Source organism: Battus philenor, unplaced genomic scaffold (genome assembly GCF_028537555.1).
Source record: "Battus philenor isolate CCGP_79_NKW_IND1 unplaced genomic scaffold, ilBatPhil1.0.hap1 SCAF_2, whole genome shotgun sequence".
NCBI lineage: Eukaryota > Metazoa > Arthropoda > Insecta > Lepidoptera > Papilionidae > Battus > Battus philenor.
Genome location: NW_027181682.1, coordinates 13,255,359 through 13,283,139, shown reverse-complemented (window position 1 = coordinate 13,283,139; position 27,781 = coordinate 13,255,359). Strand labels below are relative to the sequence as shown.

Here is a 27,781-nt window from a genome sequence, read left to right as displayed (position 1 = left end):
TATATCTTTGTACAACTAGAGTAGAAAGAATGAGAGAAGAAAGGTATAGGTATATCATCAGATGAAGACCTTGTTTCTTTGCTCACTTGTCATATTAAAAAAAAGAAAAAAAAAATAGATCTGAACAATAAATTAACTTATCATAATAGGAAAAAAGAAATAAATCTATTCGTATTCTAATGTCGCGTCCATTTAAAACTGTGATAGAATGAATTTTATCAAACAATGACCATTTTAAAAGATTTTAATGAAATGACAAAATTGATGTTTAAATGTCAGGCTGTTTTTTCTACAGATTTTAAAGTACTTTATTTTCATACTGAAACAGTTGAATTTATAAAATCCTTTTTTGTTTCATTTCAAAAAAATATATGTTGCCATTTAGAAATAGTTTTAGATTTTATTATCTACATTTTGTTGGTGACGTTTTCGATCCAAGTGCGATTTTGTCGGGATTGGTGGTCTGAAAATTTGTTAACGACAAGCAAATTTTCTTTTAGTTTAAGTGCGGTGGTGCTTCATGATTATGTGGAGTTCGTTTCTTTATTTCTACGTCTTATGATAGTTGAGACTTAGTGGTTTTCGAGTAATGTGCAAGAATAACGTCATGGCTTTACCGTCGTCTGTGCTTTGCGCATTAATGTTTTTGACATCTATTCGAGCATTTTATTTACCCGGCTTAGCACCCGTAAACTATTGTAAAGCTGGCGAAGACAACGGAAAATCTTGCAAAGTAAGTAAAAATAGATGTACTTACTTAGGTTTTAATTGTAATATATGTATGTGTACTAGCCATTTACCTATATAAAGTTAAACTGACATAGTAACTGTTATAATTAACCATATACATGTAACTATTGATAAGATTATTTGATAAAAGTCTCTTTTAGTTTTCACGAAATAAAACTGTAATTGTAACTGTTGTGAAAATTATAAATTGTGAAAAACTTAACAATTGCTTAACATTACCTATTATTTTTTTAGAATGAAATTCCACTGTTTGTCAATAGACTTAACACAGAAGAATCTGTTATACCCTTCGAATATCATCACTTTGATTTCTGTTTGTCTGATGAAACACAATCTCCGGTTGAAAATCTTGGACAAGTTGTCTTCGGGGAAAGGATAAGACCAAGTCCTTACAGGCTTAAATTCCTTGAAAATGTTGATTGCCAAGCTGTGTGCACTAAATCTTACAAAGGAACTGACCCTGACTCTATTAAAAAGTTGAACTTGCTTAAAATGGGGATGGCTCTGTATTATCAGCATCACTGGATTTTGGATAACATGCCAGTCACATGGTGTTACTTGGTTAATGAAGATGGAAAGGTGTATTGTAGCACAGGATTTCCGATGGGATGTCAAGTGCGAAGTGATATGGTAAGATTTTCAGTTATTTTAGTTTTCATAATGATATCAACAGGAATGAGTAAAAGCTGGTATTGCAGAGGTATCAATAACGGTGATAGTATATAACAAAATTATTTGTTTCTGTATTCAGTGTGGTACCCACTTTCATAATTAGACTAGATTTAGATTAGATTAATTTATTTAGATGCATATTTACCTAAATATTATGTATCAACTAGTAAAGAAAACTTATTTTAACAATATTACCATATTATTGAGCATGTAACACAGAAAACTATACACACTTTTGCAAGTGCATACAAGTAAAGACTGAAAAAATTTCAGATTTTAATGATAATTGCTATTGATAATTGTTGGTTCATATATTTGTTAACATGGAAGATATTTTTTTATAAGATTCCTATTGAAGTATTAATTGAAGAATTGTGAAGTATTGCTTTTACAAAAATCATTGTTTCATCCTATAGACAACTACTGCAAGGCATAGGTCTTCCCCAAAGATATCTATGGGTGATATATCGTAATTATCACACTGGGCTGGTAGGTTGGCAATCGCAGTGGGGTATTATAATATGTGGAGGATGCAGGTCATGTACCGAAAACTTGTTGGTGAGCCATGGCAATCCTATATAATTAATTCACTATATATGAATTATATATATACATATCTCAGGATTCGAACCTGTGAACTACATTTGCAAGTCAGTTCACTACCGCTGGTCTGATAGCTACCACTGCTTGCAACCTCTACCAAACTCTTTATCCTTTTTTTTTTTCAAAAAAAAATATTAAATAGCTTTTCTTCACCTATTTACTCCACAGAGTATATTAAAATACCATAATTGTACAAAAAAAGAGTGGTGGACAATGCAAATAAATAAAGGGTATTGCATACCATGAAGCTTTACTATGAAAATTTTCAATGATCTTAAGTACTTTTTATTCATTTATCAATTCTATTGGTTTGCAATGTAAAAAAATAAATTTTCAGTGTGTCAAAGCAGTTTGTTTGTAATAAAAATAATACTCCTGTTATTGTCATAGTATCAGCTAATAGAAACTCTCTGGAAGGCATAAGTCAGCCCTGAAGATTGCCACTTTGACTGTTCTTGCATTGCTTGCATCTTCCCATGACATTGATTATATTTTTGTAATCAATAGAGAATACATGACAATGAAATAGAGAAAAGACATTATTATTTTAAGTGTACACAAAGAAATTCATTATTTATTTTTTATTTACTATTTATTTTATATTATTACATTTATTTACATTTGAAGAAGATGTCATAACATGACATCACATTAATTATAACACACAGTCGTTAGAATGTAATGATCCTTATGTTACACCATTAATTAATCATCATGCATATTTGTATTCAGGACACATGTACACCAATCGTCAACAACATACCAAATAAAGTTGGCGCATATTATCTTTTCAATCATGTGGATTTGGAAATAACATATCACAGTGGCAAGGAAGAAGAATGGGGCGTTGGATTTGGTGATAATGAAGGACGTATCATTTCAGCAAAGGTGAGGATTCCTTTTTTTTGCTAATTCATTGTTAGTCTCCTTCACAGGATTACAAACAACCAAAATAAAATACATTTTCTTGAACAATTTATTAACTTGTGCAGGCTCTTCGGACAAATTTACTTTTTGTTATTCTATCCCTTTTGACAAGCAGAGGCACAATTTTGCACTATCATTAATATGTCACTCTTATAATGCAACATAATTGTGGCACAATTATACTACACTTATTACAAGATCAAACCTCATTATCCTATGCCTTAGCAGTCCTCATGACAACCTTAACACCTAATCATTGGTTGCCATTTTGATTTTCCAAAAGGGTTGCCAGGTATTATCCCAAAGTATTTACATATACAATGTTAATTATTAATATTATTGTTATTATTTAAGATTTTAATAATAATGTCAACTAATTTAAAATAATAAATTTTAAAGATTATTTTTAATTTTAACAGGTCAAACCAGCAAGCATAAACCATGCAAACCCTGATCATTTGGACTGCAACAACCGTAACCTTTTGGAAATACCCAACACCCTTTTGAAAGATGACAAATTCAGCATCACATACTCTTACAGTGTCAAATTTATTAAAAACAACACCATCAAATGGTCATCTCGATGGGATTATATATTGGAATCAATGCCCCAGACTAATATCCAATGGTTTTCTATACTTAACTCGCTTGTTATTGTCCTGTTTCTGAGTGGAATGGTGGCTATGATATTGTTAAGAACCCTTCATAAAGATATTGCGAGATACAATCAATTGGAATGTGGAGAAGATGCACAGGTAAATAATTTAAATAATATATAAACTGACCAAATTTTTGGTTTTCTATTAGTGGTACTTGTCCCTTAGAGGGACTGGGACTTGTCTTAAGGCATTTGTTAGTCAAGAGGTAAATGAAAAACATTTACAAATACCTCTATTTCTAAGAATGAATACTACATCTAGTTATCTCAAATATTAATGTCACTTATAGGTAAAGCAAGCATAAGTAAATCAACCATATGTGATCTATGATTAGAAAGGCAGAGTGAATTATTAATAGTTAATGCTAGACAGTCATAAAATTGTTTTACTTGACTATTTTGTGAAGGTATGCATTGGAATGTTTTTTCTTGCATATGTAATCAAAAAACATTGTAAACCTTGAGATAAAGGCATTTTTCTACATATAATAAATTAGTTTTTCATTTCTAGGAGGAATTCGGTTGGAAATTAGTCCATGGGGATGTGTTTAGACCTCCTCGCCGAGGCATGCTTCTTGCTGTCTTCCTCGGATCTGGATCCCAGGTATTTTCTTTTACTTTAAACTCTAAGATAATTTATATAAACTTTAAATTTTAATGCAATGACTGTGTAAAACTAAAGTTTTTAATGTATTTTTTATTTTATTTATAAACCACTTCAACAATGTTAATATAAAGAAATACAACACATTAATAACAGATTTGAACAACATCTTTACTTAAATTTAGTACCAGAGATTATACTAATTGAAGCAAATAATATAACCATAACAAAAAAACAAGGACAATAAGACTTAAGGAAAAAAGGTTGTAATTTAAGAAATGAAAATTAATAATGGTTAATTTTTTTAAATAAGTTCGCTTATTTTAGGTATTTGGCATGACACTAGTGACGCTGGCATTTGCTTGCCTTGGATTCCTGTCGCCCGCAAACCGTGGAGCTTTGATGACGTGCGCACTGGTCGCCTGGGTTTTACTTGGCGCTGCTGCAGGCTATGTTAGCGCAAGGATTTACAAGAGTTTCGGTGGCAGGCGATGGAAAAGCAACATCTTGCTTACTTCGATGGTGTGTCCTGGGTGAGATTGCGATTTTTAATGTTTTTAAAGGAGTTATTAACATGTCATGTCACAGCATTGACAATTACGATTTTTAATTTTTAGCGTAGTGGATAATTTTAATCTTATCACTGATAAAAATACTTCGAAGTTTATCGATTTTGATTTCTATCTTGTTTGAAGTAATCCCAATAAGAGTGTTATTAAAACATTTTTTGTGGTATATATTAACCAAATCATTCACAAATAATAATCTAACAGAAAAAGGATTAAAAGGTCATAAAATAGCCTTTTATACCAATAAAATAAATTATCATAAGAGTGTAAAAATGATATGATAATAGTGTGATTAAAAAAGGTATTGATTATATAGAAAGTGTTTTAGATTGTTATAGAAAGCACTTTTATTTATTTGGATGCACAATGGATATACAGCTGATATATAGATGTTGTAGTAATTAAAAACTCACTCGGTTTTTTTTTAAAAACATTCAGTGTAAGTGTCATAACAATAGGTTTCAGAACTTTGTCTCTATTGGTAACGAGCTTTGAAAATTTTTTTTTGAATAAAATTGTTAATTTTTATATAACTCATTAAAAACTTTTTTACAATTTCTTTGTCAATAAATATCACTAGCCATTACGTGTCCAGTGCTGGACATAGGCCTAACTCTTTTATTTTCAATAGGACTAGTAGAAATTGGCCTAATTCAGCGTTTTCTGGCAACCTTTATAAGGTTGTCTCTCTAGCTTGTTGATGTACATGATTTATTGCACTAGCCATGTTGTCTCTACTCTAGATACTTAATTCTACATATATTTTAATGTAACTGTAATCTTTGCAGGGTGGTATTCTCTTTATTCTTCATAATGAATCTCGTATTGTGGGGCAAAGGTTCATCAGCTGCGGTGCCTTTCTCAACATTAGTGGCTCTCTTGGCTCTATGGTTCGGTGTATCTGTGCCACTAACATTTATCGGTGCTTACTTTGGATTTAGAAAGAGGGTAAGTATGATTTCATAGCTAAATGATATTTCATTAAAATTCATAAGTTTTTAAACTTTATATAACATTAATTTTATTGGTGCAAAAGTTGTGCCTAATGTTTAAGAAGTACTACTTACGATTGTAGTTCACTGGTTCGATTTTTGAAAAATGTTATAGTTATCAAGAAAAATATACAGAATTTATTACTATATTGTTGAATATTACACTTTGTTTATTATCCACCAATTTAGGCCCTAAGTGTCACTAACATTCATTCAAGTGTCATTAAATTTAGTACTAAAAAAGTACACAGCATGATTTTTTGTAGATGTTTAAAAGCTTTATAGAGGAGAATGTGTAGCTCATTAATAAATAAAAAGCTTTAACATCTATTTTTAATTCTTTACATATAGTCTCATTACTTAAAATATAGACAATCTCATATATTACTGGAGAATTGGATTGTGCATTAAACTTTTTTATCAGGTAATGGTTGGTTCTTTGAAATCTTCATAAACCATGCTTTTCAGTTTTTTAATATAATTTTAAAAGGTATCCTTTTATCTTTGTGGTTAGGTGTATTATTTTTTTTAATGTAAAAATGTTTTATTAATCCAATTATAAGCCTATTGTTTTAAGAAAAGCCTAGTTACAAAATCTATAATATATTTTTATGGCTTTTGCAGATCTTGGACCACCCGGTGCGCACAAATCAAATCCCTCGGCAGATACCTGAGCAGTCTTTATATACCCAGCCGATACCCGGTATTGTGATGGGTGGTGTGCTGCCATTTGGTTGCATCTTCATACAACTGTTCTTCATCCTTAACTCACTATGGTCTAGTCAGGTAATTGTTTGTCTATTAAGATTTCCTTGTTCAATGAAGATATAATAAGCGAACAACATTATGCAGTGAAATAAATTTTAATACATGTTCACACAGTCTAATTTATAAAAGGCCAATCTTAATCTTCAATTATTCTATTGTTAATTATTGTTTAAATTGATTTGAATTTACTGAATTTGCGAATATAAAATATTTTGATTTTTGTAATACTAAGTGTAGAACTGATAAAAATTACTCAGATTTTCATGTCAACGGTGACATTGATTTTACTTTGTTGTCATGCAATAAATAAAACAAATAATATTCTTGTTGATGTAAAGTAAGACTATAATGTTTGAATATGAATTAAAAAGTGGTTCTCTATTTTTTCTTACACAAACCGAGGCCACACAAGCTAACAAACAACATATTCAACTTTCATAAATGTTGAAAAAATTTAACTGTTTTGTGTTGACTTTCAGATGTACTACATGTTTGGTTTCCTATTTCTCGTGTTCGTGATCCTCGTGATCACGTGCTCTGAGACTACGATCTTGCTGTGCTACTTCCACCTGTGCGCCGAGGATTACCATTGGTGGTGGCGTGCTTTCCTCAGCTCTGGCTCCACCGCCGGCTACCTCTTCATCTACTGCTGCCACTACTTTGTCACGAAGCTCAATATTGAAGACGCCGCCTCGACTTTCCTCTACTTTGGCTACACAATTATCATGGTATTCCTCTTCTTCCTGCTTACTGGTACTATTGGCTTCATGGCCTGCTTCTGGTTTGTCAGGAAGATATACAGTGTTGTTAAAGTCGATTAGATGTTTGTGGTTCTAGACTAAGTAAATGTATGTCAGGTTAATATGAAGTGACTTAGCAAAGTTATTACACGAAATGTTTCACTGATATTTTGTGTTCCTGGAAATTTCGTCTGTCGAAGTGTGACGCGGGAATGTTACACACAAATGTCCTTTATTGTATAAATCTATGTTATAGATAAATTAATATCACTTGATTTCTCTTTAAGTGTTCATTTATTTGTCACTGTTTTGTTTTAGCTTATTTTTTAGTCATTGTACATAGGTTTTATTGGAAGATATCTTAAAGATTTGTAATTTTACCAGGATATAAAATATTGATGTGGGCCACATTGGAAATCGCCCTTAGATTTACGAACGATTTATTAGTATATATATTTGCGAGTATTTAGCTCAGTCTCCTATAGATGTTGTGATGCTGTATCTACTGATATAGACATACTTCATACCTTTGGCGACACTAAGTTTTGTACGTAAATAGAAAGATTGAAATGTCATTAATTTTGATGTACAAGAGAAATGAAATTTAGCATGTATAGTCGGTACTTATTGTTTAAATATATTGAACGATAACAGGTATTAGATATAAAACATCGATGTCTATGATTATGTCGGATTTATAACTCATCATATCAATGCAATAATAAACATGTTAAATATAATGGAGCAGGCATAATACCTTGTTATGCACTTCATCTAAATATCTCTTCCAGTTCAGATAGTGCCTTCATTTTATGCATTTAAACTTGTACAATTACTTACATTTATGCGACTCAGTATTATCCTGGTAAAAATGAGCGCGCCAACTGAACTGGGTCTTATATATTGTTTTTAATCTATAGGTAAACACTAATTAGTGGTTATTTTTATTTGATTGCTATTTGTGTGCATAAGTAAATGATTTATGTATACTGTGTTAGCTATACATGTTTAAAATTGCTTAGATAAAAATTAATGTAAACAATAAATTGACTATTTTATAATTGTATTTTATTAAAAACATATATCACAACATTTAATTTTCATCACTGCTTTCCGAAAGATCCGCGTGTTCTTTCGGCTTGTTGACCCTTCTTTTTGGTCGTTTTACGTTTTTATCAATTTTCGATTTTCTGAAGATTTCAATTGCTTTTAATTTATTTTGTAAAATGTTCTGTTTGTCTTTCTCTCTCTGGGGTATTAATTCCTGGAATCTATCAGTCTTTGGAATGATTACATCGAAAGCTTTATTGCTAGATTCATTTGCATCAACTACTTTTGTTATATGGCCAATGCTATCTAAATCTTTTTTCTTTTTACTTGTTGATGGTTCAGATAAAATTTCTGAAGAAAGATTTTCTGGATCCTTGTTAGTTGTTTTGCCTTTGATAGCCTTTCGTTTTCTTGTTTTCGGTTGATTTTCCTCTACTGTATTCGTTTCAGCAGCTTTGTTCGGATCCATTCGCTGCACAGCCGCTTTCACGCGCTTACTCATTTGATCCTCCAGTGACTGAAATTCGATCTTTTTCTTAAAATAATCCTGGATAGACATTTGTGTCTTGCTGTTAATTAATCTGCTCAAAACAGGTTTTATAATTTCGTCTAGTTTGTTTTGTGACCAACCAAATTTCGTTTTAGCATAATCTCTTAATATTGTTATATCTATGTGTCCCCAAGTAAATTTTTCATCACTTTTTTCAACATAAGGCTCCAAATATGCTTGAACTACCTGTAACATTACACATTATTTAGAAAATGTTCAATTGTTATTTCCTTCAAAATTTTGTCTTCGCAAAGTTAAAACATGGTGATCATCACTCCCTTTTGAAGGTTCCTAATTAAAGCGACAAATATTTTGAATTAACAAGTATAATTTGTGACGATTTATTTCAGTGTCAGCAATAAATACAAAATTGAAACTATTGGATTTGAATTACGAGGTACTTACGCAAAGTTGGTCTTAAGAGAGTTGAAGTTGTATAATATTGTACAATTCTTTGTTGTTAGGTAAAATTAAAAAACTTACCCTAACACTAGGAAAGTCATCGGTTAATTGAACATTTTTTAACTTTTTCTTTAAACTTGTATTATCTGTCCTTTTCCCAGCCTGTACCCACTGCTTAAACTCTTGTAATCCAGCTACAATATGTGAGTACTTTGCTTGTTTTATGGTTTCATTGAACAATTGTTTCTTTTTGAATGGAAAGGATGCTAAAATCTCCAAAGCGGTTACAGGTCCGACTCCTGATATTCCAGTGGTATAATCACTTCCAACTAAAAGTGCTAATAATATTAACTGTTCCCTTGATAAATCTATTAAAAAAAGAAAAAAAGGGTTACATGATAAAATATATTATTTATAAGCTAGTACAGTTATGTAGGATATTACACATACTATACATACAAGGTCTATAGATAAATAAATGTAACTGGCATAACCCAGTGGATTGGCAAGTTGATGAAGTTGCAGGGCGAGCCATATTGCGAACTGAACAGATGGGTGCAGGGGCCTTCAGGTTCTGCTATCACCATGAACTGACAAGCGCAGCATAAAACTTTGAAAAGGTTGTTGAAGACGCTGAATTCAGGTTGCTCGGACATTTAAAGATCTGTGGTGGAGACTTATGTCCAACAGTGGATGTCTCTTCACTGGAATGATTATGATAAAAATGTTATTATAATATAAAAAATTCACACATCTAATTAGTAATTATAGAGATTATAATGTTGAACATAGGACTGATCATAAATAAATGGACTAGCTTGAAAAATATATATGTATGAAGTTATATACTTACTGAAGGATTTTTCAATTCTCTCTGATAAAAATTGCATAACATGCTTTTTCTGGTTGAAAAAATTTTTGTACACAGTCCTGCCTCCAAATAGCCATATGTCGCTATCATCTGTTATTGTTCCATCTGTTAATTTTACACTTTCCAGAAATGCACACTGTGCTTCTGCTTCCATTGGAGCAACTATGTAAGGAATACCAAATATTTGTAATAACTCTTGAGCTTCTTTTGTCATTTGCTCAGTGATATTTCGCCCAATGCGATCTAATCTTCCTTTTTCTTGCAATAAATCTTCTTCTTTGTTTTGCATTTCAGTCATCATAGTGTTTAATTCTTCAGAAGTTAATGCTGGTTTAGACGACATAGTGCTTTCAATAACAATTGGATTGTTTTTCAAGGATTCATTTGTTTCTTTGGGTTCTATTGTACTATTTTTGAGGACATTATCGCTTATAACCTCTGGTGAAGTATTTTCTTCGAAATGCACTGATGTCAATTCATTTTTGTAATCACTTGATGTTTTGTCCATAGTTTTAATATCCCTTTCTGATTTGTTTGAATCTGATGGACTCATAATAGTGTCCTCTTTGTAAGAGTCTTCCAAATTAGAATGTTTTTTTTCTATGGCGTTGTTTGTAATATTTATACATTCAGAATTGTCTTCTTCCATTTGTTTCCTCAAAACATCATCTTGTTTTTGATCTTCAAATACATCGGCAAATATATCATCATCAACAGCCTCTCCCATGTTGAGGGTTAACTCAACAACAGATTTATTCAATTTGGTTTCTGTTTCTGGTACTTCTTCAAACTCGCTATCTGTGGATTCCTCATCCTCCTTTGTTTCAATACTTCCACTGGGTTTGTTAAGTATTTCTGAACGTTTTGTGTCTTCATCAGTACTTGTATCAAGTACTATAGCATCACTTGATTTGTCTTCAAGGCAAATTACCGATGCTTCTGCTGTATGCATTGTTGTATCACTTATTTTAATTTTATTTTCATAACCACTTGATGTTTCAAGATCATCTTTGTCAGACAATTTTACATTTTCATCTGAAGATAAATCCATTTTATCCATAATTACTGATTTTTCTTTTTTAAGATCTTCAATTATGTCACTAGCTTTAAAAGTATTTTTATTTTTGTTGATATGTTTTTTGGATGCAACTATGTTGTCAATAGCTTTATATGTAAAGTCACTATATTGCATAATGTAAGCCTTAGCTGATGACATGTCTGGCTGTTCATATCCATCATCATTGTCTGAACAAGAATTAGAATAATCTGAATCTGATAAAAAAGAAGTCCAAGATTCATCAGTTTTTGAGGTACCAACGCTAGTATTAGGCTCGTCTACACATTCCAGTGACATTTTTATTGCTTTTTGTAGATCATCATCAACCTCATCATCCATATTTAGTTTTGTATCGCCAGTATTTTGTTCAGAATCTACTTTTTCCTCTACTTCAACTCTTTTATTAAGTAGTAACTCTTGATTTTTTTTAGCATCTATTAAGGCTTGTTTCACATTATTGATAAGTAAGAATCTAGTTGTATTGTTAGAAGCAATACGACGTGATGGTAAAGATTCAATCTTGGTATCAATACCTTCTTCATTTAATAAAGATTCAAGTTCATTCAAAGACATAGTGCCATCACCCATTTCTTTTTCTGTTTCTTCTAGGCATTCTTGTATTTTTCTTCGCTTTAGTAACCTTTGCATCTGTAATTTAAAAAATTGTCAGGTTTTCTTGTACTCCTAAATATTTTTTATTCTATATTACTTACCTGAAAATCTGAGAAGTTATCACTTTTCTTTGGTAGTGTATGAAGTTTTCCCCATGAATTCATCTTTCTTGTTTCTTTTAATTCAACAAGTAAATCATACTTATCTTTTACAGGCATGCTTTTAAATTTATCTGATTCTATATCAACAGTATGTAAATCAATTGAAGAAGTGCTTGAACTCTGCTCATCTTCAGATCTGCATTAAATAGGTGGAATATTTGATTAGATTTCAAGAAATTAATTTTGTTTTTTAACCCTTTCAGACCTGGCGTACAAAAATGTACACATAAATACAAAAAATGTTGTGGTATTTATTTCGCTACAAGTGAAATAGAGTGCGCTTGTGTTCATATGTCCACATTATAAACTACAAAAATTGAAACTACTAAAGCGATCTCTTAGCATTCTTTGTGATTTTTTCGACATGTTTCGACCAGTGGCTGACCGAAGTTAGAGCTGTGTAGATAAGCTCGCCATTTTATTTCTAAAAAGGAGTAAATAGCTAAATTTACTGCACTGCACTGAAAAAATATGAAATAATGTGTTATATTCTTAAGGTCATACGTAATACATAATTTGAGTTTGTTATTATATTTTTGGATCAATTATCACAGTTTTTATATTTGTACACAAATGTATACGTCAGGCGTAAATCACAACGGCATTTTACAAAGTTCGACTAATTTTTGATGCTGTTAGGAATCGATGTTTAGAATTATCGCTTGGAAAAGAACTTTGCATTGACGAACAAATAATTACTTTCAGTGGGAAACATATTGCCAAGCAGTACATAAAAGGTAAACCTTGTCCACGGGGGCTCAAAATTTATTTTTATGTAGTTAATATGGGTAAGCTATGATTTTCTATTTTATCAAAGCTCTAGTCCAGAACTTGATAATAATTTGACAAAAAAAATTGGATACGGTGCAGTCATTGTCTTTCATCTCACAAAGAGAATTGGAGAAAGCAAGGGCCACGAGCTGTCAACTACTTTTCGTCATATCATTTATTACAAATTATGAAACAAAAAGGCATAATGGCTGCATGTACAGCTCGCATCAATAGATTCGCCAATCCATCGCTACTTAGCGACAAAGAAATAAATAAAAAGCCTCGAGAATTTTCTCAGGAAGTATGTAGTTATGGTAAAGATGTAACTGTAGTCAAGTGGCTGGGTACTAAGATTACCCATTTTGTTTCAAATTTTGTTGGTATTGGTGAAAAAGACTTAGTCAACAAGTGGTGTAAGAAAGTTAAGAAATTTATTGAAGTTGAAAGCCCCGAAGTGGTCAGGAAATACAATCATGCAATGGTGGGAGTTGACCTATTAGATCAAGGCATGAGCTAATACAGGACCTTCATAAAATCAAAAAATGGACTGTTTGCTTGATATTTCATGCTTCTGATTTGGCTGTAATGTAGGCATACCGAGAGTACCAAATTGACAATGCGTTGCTAATCATACCAAAGAATAAACAACTTACGTTGCTTTACTTTCGTCGTCAGCTGGCTGAAGGTTTGGTGTTAAGGAATAAAGTTATCATCGGTAAAAGAGGACGGCCTAGTGGCAGTAGCCCAATACTGCAAATTATTCCAAGAAGACCAGGAGAGGTTCGTCCTGTAGCGGATGTCGCAGGAGACGGTGTTGGGCATTTCCCTGCACATGATAAGTGACTTGGGACACGGTGCAAAATGGTGGGATGCAAGGAAAGAACTAGGATTAAATGTATAAAATGCAAAGTTCATCTTTGCCATACCAAAGATAAAAACTGTTTCTTAGCATTTCATACATACACTTATGGAAAATGCATCTTGAATGGGGAGAATGACTGATTTACCTATGTGCCAATTATTTACCTATCCCAAAGTAGAAATCTATTTTTTGTAAATGATAAGTACTGTACTTTAGTACTTAGTTTTGTTAATTTTATAAAAATAATTTAATTTCCTAGTAAAAACATTTATAAATTAAACTTTTCATAATTCCAATGAAACCCTTTATACACTAGTCTTAACATTAGGTAGGACAGATGTGCACATTTGTACACAAAAAGAAAAACTATTTTTTCTGAAAAACCTGACAAACAGGATTTTTTTCATAATATTTTCCTTAGTCATTTTACACCAATTTAGCTACAGAGTTTTTTTTTTTGATTCATTGGATAAAAAAAAAATAATTCAGGTCTGGAAGGGTTAAACAAGTAAAATTGTATTTCATTTTTTTAATATACATACTCAGAATCTGTCTCCTCATCTCTTTTAGGCAAAGCTGGTAATTTGAATAAGTCATCTTTATCTTCTTCGGATAAACCAGAAACCTTCTTAGGTGATATTTGTTTTCCCAATATATTACCAATTGCTGTTTTTTTACCTAGCAACATTACTATCTCCCTTTTTAATCTTTCTGATTCTGAATTGTATTTGGATTTATTGTCTTGCCTCTTAGCCTAGAAAGTAAAAAAAAATAATGCATTTTTTACTCTTTTATAACAATTGCTATAAAATAAGATTACTTTTAAAAAAAAGGGCTAACAGGACAATCATATCACAAAAACCACATTCTTTCAATATAAAAACATTGCATATATCTAGATAGGTATACTATACTATACAATGTGATCATTCTAAAAATGTTACAATAATCTAATTTTTCTATGGGAATGCAACTAGTTCGTAACCTCTAGCAGTACAGTATGGTCAGAAAGTGAATAATATATAATTTTAATAAGTAGTAATCCGAATTTTAGAAACATTTTATTACATTATTTCTGAAACTTCTTAATTTTAAATAGTGTCAGCTAAGTGAGATATAATTTCATTCAACCTTTAAAGCTTTTATACTTATAACCATACTCTATGTAACCTTTTTAATAGGATTCAGAAAAAGAAAAGTCATTCATTGAATGTTTTATCAAAATAGTCATTTTATCCTTAGCATCCCCGTATTTAGGTATAAGGTTTGATTATTGGTACTTATTTTCTAAATCTAAGTAATATTTATGTTACAATAAGCAAAAGTATAACAAAATCATTGTTACTGAAATTATTAATGAAATCTATGTTACTTCAATGGTACATTGCTTTTGAACTAAACATGTATAAGTTTTCTTGATTGGAATTTACTTAAGATCAAGGTCAATTCAAGATTAGCTAATTTTTTTTTTCAATTCAAAATTTTCTCTCAATTCACTAAAATTAATCTTATGTTCTGTGATTTAATAATTGTCTCATGGCTACATATTTTTATTCTAAGTTTAATGTTTAATGTATTATATGTATTACTCATTACATATTACAGTTTACAATACAAAATGCAAACAATGTCAAGTATACCCACTATTGTTTCTTTTTTTAAATCTGGGAAACCACCATCAAAGACAAACACCGGTTTAATTCTAAAATATAAAAGTTTGCAGAGGCGTTGAAATAATCCCATAAGATGCGCATTTGGCATTGGAGCTCCCTTTGCATCTTGGTACCCTTTTACCATCTGATGTAACCAAATTGATATATCTGTTGAAACAAATAAATATTGTATAACCAATTCTATCGAAAATAAACAATAATCTTTTCAGTCATCTTTGTCATACCGACTGCAAGCACTTTGTTTTCCAAACTCTCAACCGGCACTGGTTTCCCTGCGGGCTCAATCAGCCTCCACAGTCCAGTGACTCCCATCGCGTGTGATTAAATTCCAGAACAGATTTTTGTTTTAACTAATGTATATATCAGTGTACATAACAAAGGTCGTTTCCCACGAGATCCCCGGTCAATCGTCGGTCTCTTCCTCACACATCGCAACCTTTTCGCTCTGTGAACTCGACGTATTTATGACGCACACAAAAACAAATCGAAATGCCGCCTGCTACTGGCGCACTCGTAAGTGTTTCGTTCACTACATACAATATCAAATGTTTCACTGCGCCGCGACGCCCACTCTTTCCCACACTTTATTTTCTCACGCCCCATGCGTAACCCCACATCCTATGGCCGACCGTCTGCCGGGCTGTCAGTCGCGCCGGGGCCAACCTCGCATCGCTCGATTATATTCGCGCGCGTGTAATCGACAACACGCTTGCCTCGCATATCGCTCGGTGTCTATGGTTTTTCTTGACAGGTCTCATTAAAAGCGTTGTCGTATTTATATGGAAACAAACACAAGTTATCAACGTTTTATACGAAAATTTGTACAGTAAACCAGCGTTTTTAACATTATCAAATTACAAGTTAGTTTATACACCAGTAAATTATAAACAGTAAACTGTGCAATGTTGGCTAGACTGTCCGAAATATCTGCCATCGAACAGGTGTTTTTGAATGAAGTGTGTGTTAGAGTTCCCATCGTAATTATTTATTTATGGTGTCGTGAATAACACAAAAGTGTATCGATCGAAAAGTTAACAGTCGTCAAGAAAAAGAATCATCGGTGCCAACAACGCTTTATAAAGTGTTTACGCTTGATAAGAGACGCCACTTTAGACGAAAAATATCAATTTCCACTGTTAAAATGGACATAATATTTCGGTGATGTTCCTGTGATAGATTTTATGCAGGAGTTCAAAAGGGGCGCCATGTGCGGTACGTTCTCGGAACGATTAGTGATGAAGTGCGGAGAAAGGTGAGAGTAAAGGTGGCAAACATGCCGCACCAGTACGGCGCGGGCGCTGGTGGGATGGCACAGGGCCCGCCATCGCCGCCGCCGCAGCACGGCGCGCTGTATCCTCGATATGCCAGTGCTGCGGGCCCTGGCGCCGGCGCCTATCGCCCGGAGGAACGCCGCCTTACGCGCGAAGCCATGGAACGTTATTTACGCGATCGCTCAGATATGGTCGTCGTTATATTGCATGCCAAAGTCGCTCAGAAATCATACGGCAATGAAAAAAGGTTCTTTTGCCCTCCTCCTTGTATTTACCTATTCGGTGATGGTTGGCGGCTGCGACGTGAACGCATGCTTCGCGAAGGCGAAACTGAACAGGCGTCGCAATTATGCGCCTTTATTGGGATAGGTAATTCGGATCAGGATATGCAACAACTAGATTTAAACAATGGCAAGCAGTACTGCGCAGCTAAAACCTTGTACATATCAGACTCAGACAAAAGAAAACATTTCATGCTCTCCGTCAAAATGTTTTATGGTAATGGGCATGACATAGGTATTTTTAATAGTAAAAGAATAAAGGTAATATCTAAGCCATCAAAGAAAAAACAATCCTTGAAGAATGCCGATTTATGTATAGCTAGTGGAACAAAAGTGGCTCTCTTCAATAGACTTAGATCCCAGACAGTGTCAACAAGGTACCTTCATGTGGAAAATGGTAACTTTCATGCTTCATCTACACAGTGGGGTGCTTTTACAATACACCTTCTTGATGATAATGAAAGTGAATCTGAAGAGTTTGCTGTAAGGGATGGGTATGTTCACTATGGATCTACAGTTAAGCTTGTATGTTCAGTGACTGGCATGGCATTGCCTCGACTTATAATCAGAAAGGTAAATATATAGTCAATTATTAAAAAAACATTAAAATTTACTATAATAAAAAAGTATATTATTAAATATATAAAATATAATATGGTAAATATTTCTTCTTGTTTCCTCTTTATAAGGTGGACAAGCAAATGGCATTATTAGAAGCCGATGATCCTGTCTCTCAATTACATAAATGTGCATTCTACATGAAGGACACAGAGCGCATGTATCTCTGCCTGTCACAAGAGCGCATCATCCAGTTCCAAGCTACACCCTGCCCTAAGGAGCCCAATAAAGAAATGATAAATGATGGTGCTTGTTGGACAATAATATCAACAGATAAGGCTGAATATCAATTCTATGAAGGAATGGGTCCAGTCAGGTATGAAAATTAATTTATACATGCTTCAAAATGGCTTTCATGAAAAGACCATCTTATCATATAATATTTTATAATAAAATAACCTGTTAAGTATTATTTCAGATATAAAAGTTCATGAACTAAGTTTGTCAACTAGCTCAACTCCCCTTGTGGGTGCAATTTTATAAAATTCGAAATTTCACTCTCTAGTGATTGCAATTATTATAAAATTTGTATGTATTTAAAACTAGCTCTTACAGATTTAAAACTTACCCAGAATATTTTTTTTACATGTTAAAAATATGTAATATAGGAACACAGATTAGAATTTTCGCAATTTAAAATATGTGAGGTAAAATAATTAGTTTAATAATAAATAAATCACCAATATTTTTAAAAAACATACATTTACAATTTATATTAATTTTAATGTGTTCATTAATATTGGCAACATTTTTGAAATAACTGCCGCAATAAAGTATGCAGCTAACTAAGGTGATACAATTCAAAATAATTTTCTTTAAATGCTACATATGTACATTATAGAACTGACAACATATTGACGTTGTCAATCTAGTATCTATTTTGTGTAAAGTCTAACTTTGAGATTTGGAACAAATTTATCAGTAAAAATAAAAAGTATTTGCAATGCACAAAGCATATTTTTTAGTGATCACAGTTTCAATGTACACAACACAGTTACAGTCACACAGCTTTTTTTTGTGTGAAAATTTTGTTATAAATAATAAACTCACAAACAGTCAAAATAACCAACACTCTAAAATAGCATAAAGCAGAATATAAATGTGGCAATAACCACAGTCAATTTTTTTTCATTATTTAACAATATTACCGTTTTCCAAAATGAAGTCTGGGTGTTGTTACTGAAACTACTAAACTTATACTTACCACCATGATGACAGCAATTATTTTGTCATTGATAAACAGGTGAGATTGGTTACAGGTGTAAAAGCTTTGGGTGATAGATCATTCATCAGCTTTAAACCCTTTACACCTATTTTCAATCTCACTCTTAATTTATTGTTCTATTATAATATGATAAGTCAACAACTTTGGATATTACAAATTCTACAGGATATAAAAATATAAACAATGATTTATGTTAATATGTAGTAGTCCAAATGTTTGTGAACGCTTTTGCTTACTAGATGATCTATATGTTGCTTGTTTCTGAAACTATAAATTTTTGGATAAGGTTTACTTACATTTATTCACAGCAAATAAGCTCATTTCATATAACACTCTAAACCTTAACAACCCTGTATGCTATACACCTACACCTGTTGGCAGTCAGAGCTTCGATAGTGACAGCTAAATGCATCTTTAGCTGTCTAGATTTATACAAAACCTAAGTACGACAGGTCTTTTTAAAGAGTCTAGGCATGGACCGTTACATTATATTTTTTAATACTTTTAATTGCAATAAAGTTTCGAATTATTACAACTGAAAACTAAATTCCAAGAAAATTTATGATTAAATGAAGGTAAAGTAGTAATTAAAGATTGGTTTGTTTCTGAGTCTGAAAACATTTTTATTTTAAAACGGTTTTAATGTTCTTAATTAATAAATACATTAGTTTATTAATTAATAAATACATTAGATAACATTAGTCACCATAAAAATATTAAATTTACTTCAATTAAAAGTTGCTACATAAATTACACTAATCTAAAAAAATCTTCATATAAACTAAAATACAATTACTATAGACACATAATATTATAACATAAAAAATTAACTTAACCAATTTAGAATTTTTCTGATTAATCATTTTTGTATTAATAAAATGTTACATTAATAAATAAATGTTCTTATAACATAACTAAATTAACTTCAAAATTTATATTTTTAGGTATCCCAATGATAACAATTGTTATTTAAATTAAAACTGAACTGTTCCTAACAAGTTTAAATTGCTTCAGAAAAATAACCTAAAACTTTATTTCATTTTAATGTGTACGTTGAAATAAAACACCACAGGATCCCATTTATAATCCCATTAATTTATTCCGGTTATTAGCGCCTTTTGAAATGATGATGAATCGGTATGTGACAACATTCAATTATGGATTTTGCGTATTAGTTTGAATGTCAAGCAAAAGTTAGATTCGATGTTGTAGTTTGCTAGACTTTCAATGGCGCTTTTACATTGTTATTTGATATATATGAAATAGACGTAGTAGACAGGCAGACAAAAGCTAGAATATATGTCAAAGGAAAAACAACAAAATAAAAAGCACAAACTTGACCGTGTATCTATTCCATTGTTTTCACCGAAATAAATTATCAAACAATATTCGAGGGATAAGCAACACGCAACACGTTCTAACAAGGGGGAACTGAAATTCTATCCCGCGTCCAAATAGGTCAATTTGTTTAGATGACGACTCGTAGAGAGCAGATCAATTCACACACAGATGTTAGCATAAAATACAGGCTTATTTGACACTTTATTATATTTTTAATAATTCAATATATGTTTAATGTTTTTCAAAAGTAATTCTTCTACGGAAATAGTTTACTTCTTTTGTTCATAAACAATATTTTTTTTGGAAAGCCAACAATGATTTATTTCCGTTAATAAAATTTATAATGAAATAACAAAAAGCTAAAAATGTATTTATAATCTGTATACGAAAACGTACTATAATAATACGATGCGAATAATAAAGCGTTTAAGTTTTTGCTTTCAAACCTTATCCATCAGATTCTTTAAGATATGTGTGTCTTTCACTTATCAATTGGTGCTATAGTTTTTGGGAAAGGCTAAAGTCCAACTGTGGATGTGTTACGGCTGAAACGATAATGATAACATATTGTAAAGAGAGAGGACTACAATCTACTTCTTTTGTATTTTTTTAGATAATTCGTCTCCACATTTTCCTTCTTAGACTCTCGAGTCGGTATACTAACAACACAAAGCCTCAGGTCTAGGTCTTCTTGAGCCAGGACACTTAAGATGTGCTTCCTCCGAAACAAACTGTGGACTCGGCGGCCTCCAAATTTGACTGTTAAAATAATATTTAGCAGTCCGACTCGAGACGACCGTGGTAGCTTCCGTGCCTCGCTATCTAAAATATTGTTTAGGTTAAGCGCCTTCTGTGCTGTACAAGCAAAAATCGAATATTCTGATGCATACATATGGAGTCTTCAATTAGTTACTGATAGATACATTAGCAGAAAGAATTATTTTCTCGCAAAGGCGTTCCATTTTCCACCCATTCCGCTGGGCCATTCGCGATCCAAAATATGATTCTAAAGTGCTCTCCATTATAAGCCATCCTTACAATAAAGTCTATCTTCAAGAAGGCCTCACTTCAGTCTTAGAATGTCCACTGCTGGACGTTAGTGTCCCCCATAGAATTTAAATCTTACCTGATGGAAGCGGCCAGTCCAGCGCCATTCAACTTCAACAAACTCGTCTGTCCACCACGTGGGCGTATGCTGCGCTTGCCGGTCGATGCTTTCCACTAAAGAACCGTAAGGCTCAGCAACCATCTATTCAGTACCCTATGTGGTCTGTGTCATGACAGTTATCTTCGTTGGTCTACGGATTTGATTCAATTCTTCATTCGATCTCGTAGAGAAATTCCTCTTGCCAATGGAGCCTTGAGTGAGAGACCACGTTTCAGTGCCGTAAGTCATCATTGGTTTTGAACGAGATATTTCGAAGATTCTAGAACTAGATTATCGAACGAAGATACTAAAAAAATAATTCTTATTTAAGGGTATGGTGTGAAATAATAATAAACATTTGTAGCAGTTTTGATGAAAACCGCAACCATCGTTGGTAGTACAATTGTATATCGCGGTTAAAAAATATTACAAATAACGATGATGATAATAAAGAATTCTTATTTTAGAGATTCATGTTTTAGTTTAGTTTTATTAAGATAATCTGACGTGTCGAGTTGGGCCAGTGATAGCCAAACTCAATGCACCTGCGGCACTTCGCACAGGTCACCTAGTTATACGCAACAGAACCAAACGCTATTCACCAAACCACAACACCCGGAAGGGTTTTTAGGAAGCGGTCGCCCGCTTCCTAACCGCGAACGGCGTGGGCGTACCGTGGTTGGATCCGGATCCCTCCTCGGCTCGCCTGTGGTCCACGCTACCGTCCCAAGCCGCACAACACACAACACCAACACCAATACACAGTTCTACAAGAATAAGCGCTTTGCTATGTGCGATCGTCTTTATGGAACTGGTACGCGCCCGACCAGTTTTTTTTTGTTTTTAAGTTCACGGACCCTTCCGCTCCGTAAACTCAGCTCTGATGAAGCTGTAAAAGCGCCTGCGCTAACAGCAACAACTTCAACAGAGAATAAATAAGTCATAGTCAAGCTCTGTCTGGTTGCCAAAGTTTTAAGAAATATGTGTCATAACGGCGCGAACATTGTTTCGATTTTCAAAATGTGATTATTAATAATTTATGTGAAATTGAACAGTAGTAGCCGATCGGTAAGGCAATTGGAGGTCGCGGGTTTGTTACCCTGGACACAGTCTTAAAATTCACACTTTGTGCATTAATTATAGCCCCCACTAGGGGACCTCGGCTTGGACTCACTTGTCGATAATATTCGCTTACCATTCAAGAGCACCAGAGAGGGCTGCATCTAGATTTGGTCGGTTGCTATTGTCTTGCTAATATTACTACTGCCACATCGGAAAGCGTTAACGCTGGGAGACGATGAAAGAAACTCCAGCATCGCTTATGGCTTATTGATACTATCTTAGGCCTTTTTTGTTGTCGTTCTGCGTAAAATGTACGTCAATTAGTAATAGGTACCTTAGTTTACACGCAATGTAATTGCACGTACAAAGAAAAGTTTTGTTTTTACTATTATTCTTTTTTGTATTTTTTTGTACATGGCGTATACATACCTTCTTGGTGGAAATGAGAAAAAAAAACGATTTTTTTATTAGTTCTCGTGTTTATCATAGTTTCCGTATGAGTAATTTCGCGGAAAAAGCACTTTTCTTTAATGACTAGCGAACATTTTGAATTTCGATTTTGTTATGATACTATTATGATATATATGATACTATTTTATATAAATAAATAACTATCCGGAGGGGCAATGTACTACCAACAAGTGATAGACAGTGCGTTTACCACTAGAAAGATATATTAGTGTAGCATATTTATTGATTAAATGTAAAACATATTAATTAGTTTTGTGGTCTATAAATACTTACCGATGCAGTTATTAAACGAATATAAATTTACAGCATTTGAAATTTCAAACGCACGGAATTCAATGCGTATTATCAAAGGCGCGAAGTTCAAACCAAACTATCAAATGCGTGAATTTCATAGCGAACTGTCAAATATTCAAAGCTTTTTTAATAGTCATTATATTACTTAAAGTTATAATTTTTTCTACAAGAATGCCCTACAAGTATTATAAAAAACATGAAGTCGGTGAAGAAGTTCAAAGTTATGGCGTGATCAATAGATATAGGCATTAATTTTTTTGATAACGATATAATAATGATTGGTTGAAAATGTAAAAGCTTTACAGGGGTAAATGTATAGTTCATTAGTCAGCAAAAAGCTTCATCACTTTTTACACCTACTTCTTATCACCTGTATAAAGTGATCGTTTTGAAATATGTTACAGAATATTATTTTTTACATTGGAACCAAACACCAACCGACAGACCAATAATTTCTAGCAATACAAATAATTAATTTTAGCAGTTATTAATTTTTATAAGTAGCTTGAATTTTGAAAGGCATTGATTTTATTACTTAATATATTAATTTACAGTAAATACACTTCGCCCACAATTCACCCATTTAAATCTTTTACATCACATTACCAATTGTATGTCTGTATATGTTTTTTTGTTAACATGTTTGTTTGTTAGCATGTTTTGTTACAGTTAACATGTTGCTTTTTAATTTTTGACGAATAAATTATAATTTTTGTTCGTTTTTAACCAGGTCTCCGGTGACGCCAGTGCCGTTGGTGCACTCGCTGAACTTAAACGGGGGCGGTGATGTAGCGATGTTAGAGCTGGCCGGCGACAACTTCACGCCCTCCTTGCAGGTGTGGTTCGGCGACGTGGAGGCGGAGACCATGTACCGGTGTGCAGAGTCGATGCTGTGCGTGGTGCCTGACATATCACAGTTCAGGGGCCAGTGGCTATGGGTGCGACAGCCCACGCAGGTAATTATTCAAATTCAGAATATCTTCATTTAAGTTCTAATTAATACGCTATAGTACAAAGAAGTCCAATTTGCGGTTTGCGGGCCTCATGTGGCTCCTTGAATGACTATTTGAAAGAATTCTAATTTATTATTTGGTTTAAAAATATCTTTTTGCATGTGTTTCAAAATGTCATATATATAATATTATCAAGATATTTGAATTAAGAAACATAATTTCTGTAAAAATAAATTAATGCCCTTTTTTGCGTAACTTTTAAATACGCGTTTAATAATGGTTCGGATTATGAAGGATCTTGGATAGATATTAATAGGAAATACAGCGGCATCTCTATCGTCATACCGCGGAAGCTTTATAGTGTCCCTGTTTAAATTGTGCCGTTATAATATCTAGCAACCAATGTCTGTTACCATTGACGACTTACGGCATTATAATTCAAAATATTTTTTTCCATATTAATTATTCAAGTAATAGGCTACCACCGGCTCAGAATGCTGATCGGAAACCCTTTTAACAGTTGCTCCTTTTAAATAAAATTTAACAATGTTTGATATAGTAACTATTTAAATGAGTCAACTAAGTTCCACACCTAAAAGTAGTCTTTCTTGGTTAAGTGCTCTAAATATTGGTAAAGTTATAAATGCCAGTGCGCAAACAGCATTTGTCGATAAAAAAGGACCTCCAGGTTAAGCGCTATGCCATTAAAAATTCGGTGGAACTTTAAATATCTACAGGGTGACATTTAAAGCATTTGCCACAAATAAAAAGAAAACATTGTGTTATTACCGGCTAATAGTTAGAAGATAGCGGAAAGATGAATAAGGATATCATTCGTTTCAGGTACCTGTGTCGTTGGTGAGAAACGATGGTATAATATACGCGACAGGCCTAACGTTTACGTACACTCCCGAGCCTGGGCCACGGCCCGTGTGCCCACCCGTAGACGACGTGATGCGACCCGAGCAGGCGCCCGCATGGCATCACGATGCGATCGCTCACCGCCTGCCCGACAACAGTCTGCAATAGCCCAGCCACTGCAGGCTAGAAGACAGTCTGCAGTGATCCCGTGTCCGCACACCGCAAACAGACAATCCAAAGAGTTTGAGTATTTGGTTAACTAGCAAGTGTTTGAAGCGAACATCGGTGAGTGAGAGGACATTTGTAGATTAGTTTCTATAGTGCCTAAAATGCATTTATCGTCATATACTCCAGGTGTTTACTTTCTCTAAATGTGTGACGAACCCACGTCTTCTGATACAATTTGTGGCAATGGGATCCTAATGTCTCGAGGTAAGTCAGTCGAACCACGCTGATTTAAGTTGGCTACTAGTAACGATAATCTGGGAATCCAATCACTAGTTGCATCATCACTAACTTAAGTCGATGTTAAATAAACCTTGTCTTAACCGAGAGCCATGTCGGAACCGCAAGACTGCGCCATGATAGTGTCAATATCTTTGTTAAGATCTGATTCTTAATAATTATTGTTTACCAATTGATACAACAATTAAAAGGTCTGTTTATATTAAGAAACATCTTAAATGAAATCATGAGTATTTCATATGTACAAAAGGTTACAAGCGTCTGGAGTATATATCGATGAATAGTGATATATGTGTAAGAAAGTGCCACGGCGCGAGTCAATAGCTTTGCCGATCGGAGCCTGGAATGTTCGCAAAGCGAATGGTCTCGTGAAACTACGACAGTCTGTGCCTAAAATTAATGTTAAATTTAGTTTTTTTTCTCCGAGATTACGACACCAAAATGCTATACTAAGATAATTAACTTTACACAAAAGCAATAATGTCATTTGTACGTCACGAATGATGTTTTAGACTTTGGTGATTACTTATTGTAATTTTCACATTGTTTTCTTTTATTACAAGTCGTACACTATATTTCACGTGTAATTTGCTCACGCATGTATAGAATTGTTAGTTATTGTTTTTAAAAATCGAACGATAGTTTTAAAACTCGTGTCAATATTGTTTTGATACTTTTCTAAATGTTTATTGCGCAGAAACGAAACGTATTGATAGAGCAGCAGTTCCTAGGGTGGCGTTTAGTGGAAGCCATTTTTAAGATTTTATCCACAAGAACGAGATCTCTCTGCTCTAAGATTCGATTCTTCGGGGCCAAATAGCTGTAATGTCCATGACAAGTTGTCGCTTGTACTGCGATTTCGTTTAGTGTCACGTAAGATAGTTGACCGTTTGTGGAGATAGATATCTCGAATTTACTTAAGCGAGTATTTGGAAGGTTTTTTTTATAAGTTTGTATACATATAAGGAGTCCGAGTGTAGGATATATGAGTCTGAGAGAGAGGACAAAAACCAAATATGTTTTGTTACATTGTCACCGCTTGCTGAATATTTTTTGGTGGCCGAATGACAAAGATTTTTTGACCATTCGGCCACTTATATGCTTAAAAAAAATTAAATATAGAGCAAGCAATACTGTCGTACTGTACGTATGTATATTTATCGAGATTTTAATGAACAACTAGTGATGTAGCTAGATTTAGCCCATAGTACATTTGTTATATTTTAGAGAATACTTTCGATTGAAACATCTATTTATTTAATGCGACATTAGATATTTTATAATTTGGTGAACCGATTTGGTATGTATTTATAATAAAGTGTGATTTCAAACATTCCATACGGAAGTGAAATAATAAGTACAAAAAATTTTAACAATATTTTTATATCTGCTATAAGAACATTGAATTATGGGATAATTATACTGAATTGGTATTGCTAGTTGCAGTATTACGATGTATAAGTATTAAAAGCGAGACAACAATGTTATCGTCAATTTTGTATGGAGAGTGAACAATTTTTTTCATTTTTTTTTTACAAAAAAATAGAAGTGTTTACTCGTGCATTTTTATCATTTTACATTTGGTAATCGTATATCTGAAGATTGTCATATTTAAGAGGCGACTGCTCTATGAAAATAATGTTTGTGGGAATGTTTTAGAAAACTACAAATTCGATTATATGCAGTCGTTCTAAAACATGAATATTTTAATAAAAATGAATTTAAACATATATGTTTTTATTGTTCTCCGATCCTTGTAATTCTTCATCCATTTATACATTATTTCCTGTTTTAACAGCCTGTGCACACACGCTTACAATAAAACAAACTGTTTTATGACATCTAAGTAAAGTAATAATTCAATGGAACTTAATGATGTTTGAATAATTTTCAAAATTTGGGACATAATTAACTCTTTGAATCTTTGATGTATGTTAACTCAATAAACCTTTGGGTTCTTAGTGTAATTTTAATTTAATCGACGAGAACAATTGCTACGCCTTGTACTCATTACTATTTTTTTTAATTTTAAATTACCCTTAATTGTATAATGACATCCGGGACGAATAAAGAATCTCTCTTTTATTGAATTTTTAATCGTATTAATCTTTAACGTGTCTTGTAGATCAGCTTAAGTCTTTAGCGTTGCTATTTCACGATGTTTCTGGAACCTTCGGCTCGGAGAGTTGAATTATGGTATTAATTTCGACAATTAGAGATCGGCGTTACAATTTGATATAATTACACCCGCAAGAGGAGTTGCAATAATAGCATTTTTTTCTAAAATAATTTTTGCCTTATTTCTCTTTAATTAACAGTTGCGGTTACTTTTTATGTACACAGATAACTAACTAGTTACATATAATTGTTTTTACAGGTGAAATAAATAGATTTTGTGTAGAATATATAACGGGACGTAAAAGCAGGCCGTGAGTTATCCAGATCTGGTGTAATATACCAAAAAACTCAAAGGTCAAAATCTGCAGGCTTTTCAGCAGGT

At 33.0% G+C, this 27,781-nt stretch overlaps 3 protein-coding genes across 3 annotated transcripts; 2 read left to right on the top strand and 1 right to left on the bottom strand.

Annotated features, from left to right (window-relative positions):
- Window positions 1–428: 428 nt before the first annotated feature.
- On the top strand, window positions 429–8,341 carry TM9SF2 (transmembrane 9 superfamily protein member 2). Its single transcript, XM_068765335.1, has 9 exons — window positions 429–733; window positions 985–1,380; window positions 2,758–2,913; window positions 3,372–3,707; window positions 4,122–4,214; window positions 4,542–4,747; window positions 5,572–5,731; window positions 6,400–6,561; window positions 7,023–8,341. The coding sequence occupies exons 1-9, from the start codon at window positions 590–592 to the stop codon at window positions 7,362–7,364; spliced, it is 1,995 nt and encodes a 664-aa protein (XP_068621436.1). The 5' UTR covers window positions 429–589; the 3' UTR covers window positions 7,365–8,341.
- mus201 (rad2 superfamily protein mus201) lies at window positions 8,330–15,976 on the bottom strand. The gene is made up of 7 exons (XM_068765334.1): window positions 15,517–15,976; window positions 15,264–15,439; window positions 14,162–14,373; window positions 11,927–12,122; window positions 10,139–11,861; window positions 9,367–9,653; window positions 8,330–9,069 (listed from the first exon to the last, which is right to left on the bottom strand). The coding sequence occupies exons 1-7, from the start codon at window positions 15,602–15,604 to the stop codon at window positions 8,377–8,379; spliced, it is 3,375 nt and encodes a 1,124-aa protein (XP_068621435.1). The 5' UTR covers window positions 15,605–15,976; the 3' UTR covers window positions 8,330–8,376.
- Window positions 15,514–27,011, top strand: Su(H) (recombining binding protein suppressor of hairless). The gene is made up of 4 exons (XM_068765336.1): window positions 15,514–17,417; window positions 17,534–17,778; window positions 23,733–23,958; window positions 24,799–27,011. The coding sequence occupies exons 1-4, from the start codon at window positions 16,566–16,568 to the stop codon at window positions 24,982–24,984; spliced, it is 1,509 nt and encodes a 502-aa protein (XP_068621437.1). The 5' UTR covers window positions 15,514–16,565; the 3' UTR covers window positions 24,985–27,011.
- The last annotated feature ends 770 nt before the right edge of the window (window positions 27,012–27,781 follow it).